The sequence below is a fragment of the Carassius gibelio genome, chromosome B2 (assembly GCF_023724105.1).
Source record: "Carassius gibelio isolate Cgi1373 ecotype wild population from Czech Republic chromosome B2, carGib1.2-hapl.c, whole genome shotgun sequence".
NCBI classification, from domain to species: domain Eukaryota; kingdom Metazoa; phylum Chordata; class Actinopteri; order Cypriniformes; family Cyprinidae; genus Carassius; species Carassius gibelio.
Genome location: NC_068397.1, coordinates 7,190,757 through 7,202,758, shown reverse-complemented (window position 1 = coordinate 7,202,758; position 12,002 = coordinate 7,190,757). Strand labels below are relative to the sequence as shown.

General features: G+C 35.8%; 2 protein-coding genes across 3 annotated transcripts; one reads left to right on the top strand and one right to left on the bottom strand.

Annotated features, from left to right (window-relative positions):
- Positions 1–268: 268 nt before the first annotated feature.
- Positions 269–3,826, bottom strand: LOC127950786 (dnaJ homolog subfamily B member 4-like). The gene is made up of 3 exons (XM_052548079.1): positions 3,430–3,826; positions 2,398–2,975; positions 269–1,242 (listed from the first exon to the last, which is right to left on the bottom strand). The coding sequence occupies exons 1-3, from the start codon at positions 3,638–3,640 to the stop codon at positions 1,009–1,011; spliced, it is 1,023 nt and encodes a 340-aa protein (XP_052404039.1). The 5' UTR covers positions 3,641–3,826; the 3' UTR covers positions 269–1,008.
- Positions 3,827–4,008: 182 nt separating this feature from the next.
- Positions 4,009–11,423, top strand: slc25a24l (solute carrier family 25 member 24, like). Of its 2 annotated transcripts, XM_052548078.1 has the most exons (11): positions 4,009–5,129; positions 5,274–5,367; positions 5,486–5,612; positions 5,798–5,885; positions 6,838–6,949; positions 7,406–7,564; positions 8,524–8,661; positions 8,749–8,856; positions 9,796–9,963; positions 10,173–10,311; positions 10,815–11,423. In XM_052548078.1, exons 2-11 carry the CDS (start codon positions 5,326–5,328, stop codon positions 10,997–10,999), a joined length of 1,266 nt encoding a protein of 421 aa, XP_052404038.1. In that variant the 5' UTR covers positions 4,009–5,129; positions 5,274–5,325; the 3' UTR covers positions 11,000–11,423. The 2 variants fall into 2 exon arrangements, with proteins under 2 accessions (XP_052404038.1, XP_052404036.1); XM_052548076.1 differs by having other exon boundaries at positions 4,009–5,367.
- Positions 11,424–12,002: the final 579 nt, after the last annotated feature.

Genomic DNA, 12,002 nt, shown 5'->3' with positions numbered 1-12,002 from the left:
CTACTCTATTTCGCACAGTAGTGTGTAAATTATTTTTTACATCTTCGTGCCATTCACTTTTAATCATTTAGTCTTATTTGCTATAATTGTTTTCACTGAGATTTAAAATCTCGTTTCTGCTTTCAGAAATCATATGCATCACTGATACGATGACTAATTCTGAGTAGCAAAGGTTGCTGACTGTTTGAACCTTATTCCCTTCATGTAGTCTGGTTTTAACCATGTGGCGTCCTCTGGCGGATATTTCAATGAATCACGTGTACAGTAGTTGAGGGTTCTGCACCTCCTACAATTTTATTCAATTGTATCATAAAGATTTAAGGAGAGACTATCAACACAATGCACTAGGAGTAGTCAATGTAAGATAAAGTAATTCTAATAATGCAAATGCTTTCCAAACTTTCCATGAATAAACATGGTATGCTAAGAACCAACAGCACAAGAAACCAAATTTTTGGTCTCTGTCAAAGACAGCTACATTATGTGAGTCCGTTGCTCACATTTAAAAGAATCTGATGAATCAGATCTTAAAAGGCATTAGTAGAGTCTTGCTAAATGCTATCACAAATGAAGGCAAGTATCCATGGCACCATCACAGTTCACTGCATCATTTACTAAAATTATATCATATTGTGCATTTAGAAAGAATAACAGTACATCATCTGTCAGTATGGGATCTACTTGTATAAGGCAAACAAATAGATCTGTATAATTTAGTCTGTAAAACACTTTTTTTCAGTACTGCACAATTCAAAAGAAGCATACAAATAACTAACTTTGTAACTAACTGGACACCGATTGCACTTTGAGTTGGCACTGTCACTGACATTCACAAGCATGCAACATAATTGATATATATGTATCAGATATATAACAAACACACACATATATTTAACACACATTTAGATAAAAAATAGAAATTGCACATTCCCAAAATCTGATTTGTCATATATGAAGTAGACTGAATTGTTCATGTAGAAATGTCACAAAAGTCTGTCCAAGCTCACTTTATGAGACCGGTAAGTGTCGTTTCAGGACATCCTTGGCATTAGATGGCAGACTGTCAGGGAAGTTCACATCAAACTCCACAATAAGGTCCCCTCTTTGTTCCGGGTTCTTTGGGAAGGGCAGTCCTTGTCCAGCAATGATCTTCCTCATGCCAGGTTTGACAACATCAGTTATCTTCATATTGCACGTTTTACCATCTATCGTCGACACGGTGACAGAGCAGCCACACAATGACTAGGGGCAAAGATTAGAAAACACTTTACAATAATATTCTAAATAGTATTCTCTTAACTTTAAATATGCTATAAGAGAAAGAACACATAAAACCAATATCATTAGTATTAATAACTGTTCATAACTGCATAACTACTATAGGAATATCTAAATTTGACATTGTTCTCCATTTATAAAAAATGACTGACTATGTTTTAACGGATGCCTGCTGTGAGACACTTTCAACTCTGAGACAGTAACTCTGTAACTGAATTGAACCTGCTTTTAGATATGCATTCGTTTAGTTTAATCTTTCATATACTATACTGCAGATATTATGAGCAAAAATACATCCCAAATATGTCCCATCCAACAGCCTGAAAACATATTTTACTGGTTTGACGGCCACTCTGTGTCTTTACATATACAGACACAGGCACTGTCATCAATGATTCTGTCATATATGTCCATCTTGATGGCCCTGTAACAGTTTAAGAGAGCGAGCTCCTTTCCTGGCATCTCACAACAGCTGATTCCTGTCCAAACTGCATTATGTAAGAGACAAGATTTCACACAAAGAATTTGACATTCCTTTCTTTCTAGCTAGGCAAATGTATAAAAGCTTGCCTTATACAATCCTGCACAAATAAGATAGGTCTATAGACTGTAAAAGTGTTTATATGTTTTAATTGACACAAAATTGTACAGTAAAATCATGTTAACTGGCAATTTAACAAGCTAAACTGTACTTCTTACTGTAATCTAACCTACCTTAACTGTGGAAAATTTGCTTGCATTTAATGGGGTTAATAACAGGTATACATTTAATGCACGTAGGCCTAAATTTACTGTAAAATACTGTTTAAATTACATTTATTGGAAGTAAAAATAATGAATTGCCATATAATTCACAAGGTGAAAATCTATATTATGTATTTTTTTTCTTTTATTTTTTATTATCTACAGGCTATATTGTCTTTTGGAGTCAGATAAATGGATGGAGAGGGATACACATTTACAGTCATATGAATAAACATACAGACAGACAGTCATAGACAGACAGACAGACAGACAGACAGACAGACAGACAGACAGACAGACAGACAGACAGACAGACAGATAGATAGATAGATAGATAGATAGATGACAAATTAATTTGTAAGGGGCTTCTCTCACCTGGCGCAAACTGACCCGGACCGGGTACACGATATCAGACCCCTCTCGGCGAAAGTGGGCGTGGGGCTTGTCTTTAATGACAAACACAATATCGGCAGGAATAGTACTAGGCGTTTCGTCACCCTCGCGTGGAAACGTGATTTTGGTTCCCTCTTTCCACCCACGCTTGATCTCAATAGTGAGGATTTTGTCCTCGGTCCTCAAGGTCCGGCCGTCTGGGTTCAAGCGCTTGCGTGAGATTTTCATGCGCTTGGTGCATCCGTGGAACACCTCCTCTAGAGACACCCGGAGCTCGTGGTGGATCGCGGGGTCCTGTTTTCTGCGCGGCGGGCCGCCCTGACCAACGTGCCGCTCGCGTGGAAATCCATTTATGTTAAAACTCGTGAAAGGACCAAATGGGTCATTTCCGTCCACCTCCATGTCATCGTCATCTCGTCCATTGACTTTCCTGCCAAAAAACATCTCGAAAGGATTGGCTCCCCCGAAAAACGTGGCAAACGTCGCGTGAGGATCTCCATGGAAGGTGTAGGTGAAGTTGCCTCCTGGCCCGTCGGTCGCCCCTCCACCTCCTTTAAGGCCTAAAATGCACAGATTTTACAAAACACACGTTTTATTTCTGGAAAACAAACTGATGAAGATATAGGCCACAGGGCCCATGAGGTTAAAGGCTTTGATTACTATGCACCCCACTGCAGAATGCTTAATAAACAAACACACATAAATCATGCGCACGTCAGACCAGAGCCTAATTAATAACAGCGGTGACATGCAATTTCGACGCTTAAATACAGAACATATAGAGGCTTTTGCCGATTTTAAATAGCTGTTGTGTTGGTAGGGTACTGGAAAGGACAATAAACCATATCCCTATGGTCAACTTTGTATTGATAGGCTATTCGGTAAATGTCCTGAGAATTCGTTTTCATTACTTGTACATCCGATAGGCTACATTTAAGAGATTAGCAGACAGAAGGATTAAGCATTCACATTTTCGTTGTTTTTACGGATATTACAGAGATGAAGCAAGCCTACCCTCTTCGCCGTACTGGTCATATATTTCTCGTTTCTTTGGATCACTAAGAACTTCATAAGCCTCCGCGACCTCCTTGAATTTCTCCTCCGCGTTGGCCGTCTTGTTTTTGTCAGGATGCCATTTCAGAGCCTGTTTTCTGTACGCTTTTTTGATGTCGTCGTCTGACGCTCCTTTCGCGATTCCCAATATTTTGTAATAATCTTTGCCCATTTTCTCCTATCCGCTTCCCGGGGATCCGTCTGTCTCTTGAAAAAGACAATGCACCGTCGTGGTTACCGTGTCAAAGCCTGCTTCTTTAAACCGTTATACAGTTGATCCTGTCGTGTCTGTTTGGAGGCGGTTACTCAGCGCTAAAGATTGTGTTATTTTACCCTCTTTAAATAGCCATTGCTCCCTCCCCTGTACCACTGCAGCTCTGGAATCAAGAGTGTGCTTTCTAGAAGCTGAGGCACGTCATTTCCCATTTCAGATCCATCTAAATTCACTCGAGCACGAGTATCTATCTATCTATCTATCTATCTATCTATCTATCTATCTATCTATCTATCTATCTATCTATCTATCTATCTATCTATCTATTGATGAAGCTCACGGGAAGGCATTTTAGGGGCTGGATATTTTATAGTTCATAATGTAGGCTACACTTCAGTAGGTGATAATGTTATTACACCAACCTTGAACAACTAAAATCTGATTTGTGCCTTAAAATATATTCACAACATTATAATAATACACGTGGTAAAATAAAATAAAAAAACATCTGATGACTTAATCTCTTGATGAAGTTCATCAAAGTTGGACTTTCCATGAACACCGGCTAATAATAGACAGAGCACAGAGTATTAAACAAACACAAAACTCTACCAGGGAAACATACGTTAAAAACATTACTAAATAAACAGCATAAATCAAATATAATCTATCTATCTATCTATCTATCTATCTATCTATCTATCTATCTATCTATCTATCTATCTATCTATCTATCTATCTATCTATCTATCTATCTATCTATCTATCTATCTATATATCTATGTCTGTAACCTGACTCAGTTGTTTTTTTATTGTATGTCGATTAAAGAAAACCTGATTTAGATTTAGAAGCCTTTAGACTAAGACAATAGTAATACAATGAAATAATAATAATAAAACAATAGGCCTCAAAGTCAAGACCCAATAAGCTAGCATATCTTAACCTATGCTAAAACTGTAATACTACAATTGTGTTGCAGCTAGTAATCAAAGTTGCTATGGATGCAGGCTATTAGACGTCATTTACTGAAAATAGATGGAAAATATGAGATAATAAAAGGCACCTCTCTAAGAATAGTAGTTCGATCTTTCACTGGCAGGTGGCAGCCTGCCAGAAAAAGATCCAGTTTCCTCCCCATCTCAACCTTCTCCTCACTCAGACCTGCTTTGCATACTTGAAGCAATCTTTGAAAAAATATTAGATCACGAGTCTAAAACAACATAAAAGAAATAACCAGTAATAACCATGTTTGGTCTAAACAATAGGCCTACTGACTTGACATTACACTTTTGACTGCACTGCTCAGCCATATAACAGCGCCACAGTTCCATCTGCTGGTAAGCGCCGGTATAGCACGCATTTTCCCTGTGAGATGCTGATTGAAGACCACCGCATTACTCCATTCTCTGGCGAGAGATGTGACTCAGCATTATCAGAGTAAATAAGGTGAAAATACAGTCATTCTCCACAAATTAAACTAATAGACTTAGGCTACTTGAAACTATTTCCGTATCATTTAAATACGACCGTTTTTCTTTTACATTGGCTAACAATACTAACCATGGATCAATTCCGCGGCTTATTTGATAGACTCGACAAGAATAAAGACGGGTTTATATCTACAGAGGAGCTGCAGAGTGAAATGCGAAGAATAGGTGTGGAACCAGTTTGTGAAAAGGTTCAGGTAAGACTTCTTTGTGTGGAATTACATACTGACACATTTGTAGAGATGTAGCCAAAAGTATGCATATGTAGGCTATCTCGTTTGCATTATTGTCAGTAAATACAGTTCTTTCGTTTAGGCTATCATGTCCAGTTATGACCAAAATGAGGATGGACGTCTAAGCTATCAGGAATTTCTTATTTACATGATGGACAAAGAGAAGAAATGGAAAATAGATTTCCATGCCCTTGACAGAAATAAATGTGGTAAGCTGTCTGTGACAAATATATATATATATATATATATATGTATATATGTTGTTGTTGTTTGAAACAGCTTTATGTTTTATATCTGGTCTTTGTTTAGAAGTGTAAAATGTGCTGTTTGCGCACAAAACAATGTAACAAGAAAGTGGAAACACTTTATTTGTATAATCTCTCCTTTTACATAGGATCCATTGACCTGGACGATATAATGTCTCTGTTTAAGGAATTAGGTTTGGTCATATCAAAACCCAACGCAAAGCGGATCATTCAAATGTAAGACGCCTGATGATGGTGTTGCCTTCACATTTGCAATATTTTACCAAGTCACAAACATCAAGATCACCCCATGTGTGTTAGATGAGGCAGATACTTTGACATATAGCCTACAGGTTTATGTAAATCTCAAATAGACTTTGTTATATGACAGTTTGAAACCCATTTAATCCCACATGACCTTGAAAAAGGTTTTCATTTATAAAGCTCTTTTTGAATGATGTTTTAGTGCACATTCTTGCAAATATGAAAAATAAATAAATAAAGGGACTCAATTAAATATGTGCAGTTCCACATGCTTAGTGCAAACTATCAAATGACCAAAGCAGTTTATTTCCTGTTTGCACCATGAGAAGATGATGGGTTCATCAAAGCTCCGAAACAAAAGGCTAGTAAAGTATGTTGACATAAAAATATGAGAAAGATTTTTGGTACATATTATCTTTGAGGTGTATAGTATGAATATATGAATTCACATATAGTCAGTTTTGTTGAGTGGTAATGATGTAATACTGGTAGCACCAATATAAACATTTGGTGATGTATGTTACAAAAAAGTAACAATTTTGAAATACGTTAATGGTTGTATTATTTTGTATTTTATCTCAGTATTCCTATCATTGTTGCTTAACGGCTATTTTATGCATAATAGTAAAATTATAATGTGACCAAACATTTTAAAATAGCTGGGCTAAGATATGTAAAAAAAATATGAGTGCAGGAAATTTATAATTTAGTACACACATTATCCCATCACAATTTAGCTTTTCCAATAAATAAATAAATAAATATACTATTTAATTGGGCTACTGATGACACATCATTTGGATATTTAAATGTTTGGGGGGAAAATTAGATTAATTGGGTTAAGTTAAATGCACGACATGCATGCATATTTGTATTATGTTATTAATAAGATAGATTATTAATGTGAAATTCTGATTGTCATTAGGATGGATGAAGACAACTCTATGACGGTAAACTGGGAGGAATTCCTCAAGCACGTCATCATTAACCCAGCAGAAAACATTGGAGAGTTGGTATCTTCCTGGAAACATAACCTGGTGAAAAAACAGCTTTTAAATACTTAAGAAATTCATTTAACGTCATAATTCACATAAAAGGAAAGTTATCTCAGTATTTACTCACCCCCAGTGCCATCTCTGATGTGTAAGACTTTATTTGTTCTGCAGAACACAAACAAAATATTTCAGCTTCAGGAGTGACATTAAGGTGTGTTCACTCCCAAAAGTGATTAAATTGCCTCGGCATACACTAATTAAACCAATGTTGCCGTATGAATTATGTTTATACATGTGCTTTTTGGAGCTTCAAACGTTGTATGTAGACTTTGTGTGGAGATTTCAATCTAAAAATCATTGTGTTCTGCAGAAAAGTTGTACATAAGTGGGACACGAGTATGAAATTGTCATTTTTAGCTTAACTATTACTATTTTGCATGTATACATTTAATCTGCAATGTCCATAAGCAGGTTTCTAAAAGGATGTTGTCTTTTTAGGTGTTTGATGTAGGAGAGAGCCGCTCTATGCCTGTTGAGTTAACCCAGCAGGAGACTGACCTGTCTATCTGGGGGAACTTTATATTGGCCGCAGGTTTGGCAGATGCTGTGTCTAGAACTGTGACCGCACCAATAGACCTGTTAAAGACACGACTTCAGGTACTTTTTGTTAGTCATGACAAAAAAAAAAGATACTATTTAAACTGAACTGAGCTGGATGATGACATCATTGAATTCAATGATAAACTGCCTTTTTGCTTTATTGACACCCTATTTTCTTATTTAATGCTGTTCAGTTTCAATCTATATTGTTAAAAGCTCTATATAAATAAAGGTGACTTGTAATTCCTGGGGTTCCATTCAATGACAGTGCAAATAAGACTTTAACTGGATAGGGATAAATGTTAGCTGTGAATGTCAGCATATGAACACTCAGGATTAATTGTAAACCCTAGAGTTAGTTAGAGTAAACCCTAATTGTAAGAGATAACACAAGTGATACCTGGGGTTCAGGATGGCCCAGGGTTAAATATTTCAGAAGTGAATAGTCATTTTGGTTGTAAAATCAAAGGAAATAAAGTATGATTAATAGATAAAAAGTCTTAGTGCAACTAAAGATACACCTACTGTACAAGAAATGATGATGACACTGTAATGTAATGTTTATTATAATGTATTTCATGTATTTATTTGTCTCTTTATAATGGAATCACTTATTGTAATCCTCATTTTTGATAAAAGTGTCTGCTAAATGAATAGATGTAAATATACATTTTAAATGTATGTTTACATATAGGCCAGACAACCCAGACGAGCAGGGTAAAAAAGTTAACTAATAGATACTGTCAGACTTCCCCAGCCAAATGATTTCATTAAGAATTGCAATGTCATACAGTATATATGTCATCTTACAATCATACAATGTCATAAAGAAAAGCTAATTTTGAATTTTGTTAGATCTTTCAAATCAAAAGTCTCAAGAAAGGCAGAGCAATTCTTTAGTTTAGAAAGAATTTGTATTTCAATTCAATTCGGTGTAATCACAATATATTTAATTTGTAAAACTGCGAGCGTCTGATCTGACAATAATAGCCTAAACAGTCCAATTTGCCAAACAGGTTTTTGGATCTAAAGCTGTGTCTCTGGGATTCCGAGAGCTGCAGACTGGAGGTTTTAGATCCTTGTGGCAAGGAAATGCCGTGAATGTTCTTAAAGGAACACCACAATCAACGCTTCAGTGCTTCATCTATGCCCAGGTGTGCCCACACACACACACACACACATTCGCTCACATGAACACAAATGTTCAAACATGAACATTCTTTATCTGACTGTCCTTACAGATGAGGATGTACACACTTGGCGAGAGGGACAGTCTGTCGGTCCATGAAAGGTTTGGTCTGGGCTGTGTGTCAGGGGCCGTGGCACATGCTGCGTTCTACCCCTTAGAGGTATCACAGTGACACAACAGGTTGGAGTTCCTTACTGTTAGAGGTGTTGTTTGTGAAATGTTTGTGAAAGAAAGTGTGTAGTTGTCATATCCGTCATCATTTATATCTAGAAGTTGAACTTTTACAAAGAATTTCTCATGCAATAACCAGTAACACTAAGGCAATAATCCTTGAAATCTTAATTCAGCAATAATCAGTTGAAGTCATATTTTTTTCTTTCTTTTTCAGAACACAATTGACACATTGAGAAATATTCATATCATATTACTTTCTAATTTAATTTTCAACAAGGCAGGATACAACAACATAAAGATCGAATATGAATGCAAATTAGTTGTATAACTGATTCTTTATCTTTGTGTTGCATTATTTTCATGCTTAATTCCTACAGAGAATGATGTGTAATGTAGCTTTGTTACACAAGCCTGTTGCCTCATATAACAGCTAAATGCACAGCAAAGGAAACTGCTACATTTAATTGTCTGTAATTGTTACCAAAAAAAGAACACAAAAAGCATAAATAATGATTTTGTTACTTGTAATAAAATAAATGTTAACTAAAAATGGGGAACAAAACATTTAAAATAAGAAATGTCATGTGCCCTGATTGCTATATTTAAACTTCCAAGAAATAAAGTCACAACAAGTTTTTAAGGTCACAAGTATGCCAAATAAAGTCATTGTTCTGAAACATTAATTCACAATTATGAAAGATAAAGAGTCAGTTGTGAGATATAGTGACAGTGTGAGATGTAAAGTCACAATTATGAATATAGTCATAAAGGTGGTCACCTAATTCCTACATACAATTACGTTCGATATTATAGTCATTTTCATCAACAGGACATGGAATGCATTCAAACTGACTAACATCCACAATTGTGACTAATTAGATCAACACTAATTTGCTGACTCATTTTTGAATTCTTCTCATGGCAGGTGTTGAAAGTTAGACTCAATCTCCAGACTGGTGGTACCTACAATGGAGTTTTGGGATGTGCGAGGCTGATTTACCAGAACGAGTCTGTGGCAGCTTTCTACAGAGGGTTCAAACCCAGCATACTCTGCATGATCCCTTATGCTGGAGTGGAATGTGCAGTGCATCAGGTAACTGTACTGTCATTTTACTACATTTTTACTGCACTTTTACTAAATATTATTTCACTGTAATAATATAAATGATTATTGCCACTTCTATATAAGTAATAAAGTAAGAAAATGTTCAATTATAGTGACTAATTTCAGTCAACTTAAACTATTAGATTTTATTCCAATCATGAATCAGTCATTAACATGAAACTTTTCTCCTCTGGCAGTCAATAATGAGCTGGGTTAAACACGATTCAGAGCACTTCAGTGACTCCAAGCTCTTCCTCTTCAGTTTTGCAGCATTTGCATCAGGACAGGCCACCAGTTACCCTCTTGCTGTCATCCGAACTCACCAGCAAGCTCAAGGTGAACGTTAACCTGAACTGATAATAATTACTTAAATAAATGTCTTCTGTGCTGTAGAATCATGTACATTTTTTATCTTCCTCATCTTAGAATATAGCTCTCAGTCTTGTTTTAGAGCACTAAATACAGTTTCTGTTCACACACTGTAACACTTTAATAACACTGTTTGTTAACTTGTTAGCATTTTCAATGATGTTTAGACTTCCCAGTGTTAAAAGTGGCTACTTTTTAAACATTTTAGACACTCTCTCTGTGGTGGCAAGCATTATTCAAAGATTTGAGGGCAAAACAGCAAAAAGCTTGACCTTCAGGTGTTCTTTCATACAGAGAGTATTCAAACTGGTGAAGTAAGCTCAAGGATACTAAATAGTATAAATATAATTGTCAGTCCCAGACTGTGCAGATGTGTTCTACAGCATTTGTCTTCTGAATTTCTTTAGCATTTACTAATTATTATTATTTTCTGACCACTTTATTGGTTTTTTTTCCCCACTCAATTTCAGCTTTCTGTTCAAGCTCACAGAAGCCTACAGATGCTCTTCAAGGACTCTTTGGAATCTATGAGAAATATGGAGTCAGAGGTTTTTATAATGGAATGGGTGCTAGCTTTCTAAGAGCGGTTCCTTGTGCCTTACTGAATTACACCCTGACCTCAAAATTTGAGATATTGCTTTCTTCATTGTTATAATGTTGAACAATGCTTCAGGAATTATGTCATGAACCTTGTTTATTTATTGTTTTTATTCATTTGAATTATGTTAAATTACATAGAGTCTTGGGTTATCTATTATGGTAACAACTTATGACTATGGTATCAGTATCACATTTCAAGTACACAAGCACAGTATCTGTATTGTGCATTCATATTTGCAGCACTGTATTGGGTAAATATGTATTTCACAGATTACAATATGGTTTTTTGCCATGTTTCCAACCTTCCTGACATCATAAATCTTTATTTGCTCACTGCTATAAACTTAATCACTATATAAAACTGGTGTTAAATTGTAAGGCATATTCAGCTTTATAAAATCTGGCATTTTTTTCCTTTATTAATTTATATTTCCTTTTATGCTAAGCTCCATATGCTAATAAATTCCATTAACACCCTTCCTGAATGTATATGAATATTGTTTTACTCTGTATAAAACCTAACAGTACTCAGTCTACCCTATCAATATCTGTACTGAATGAAAAAAAAAAAGTTTGTTGCAAAGAACCAAACTACAGGTATGAAATTTAGTTGGGTAGAGATGCAGTGAGCTAGTGAGAAAAAAGAGAGCCCTCCCAAAAATGAGAGAAAGACTTCAAACTTGTGATCTAAACATTTTGTAAATATTAAAGGAATAGTTCTGCCAATAATGAAAATTAATTCTTCATTGGAACAGATTTGGATAAATTTACCATTACATCACTTTACTCACCAATGGATCCTCTGTAATGAATGGGTGCCATCAGAATGTGTCAAACAGTCCAAACTGCTGATAAAAAAAATCACAATAATCCACACACACACACAAACAGAGAGAGAGAGAGGACATAAGTGAGCCAAATTGAATGGGTGCCATCAGAATGTCAAACAGTCCAAACAGCTGATAAAAAAATCACAATAATCCACACACACACACACAGAGAGAGAGAGAGAGAGAGAGGACATAAGTGAGCCAATTTTTTTAGCATGAGGACATTAT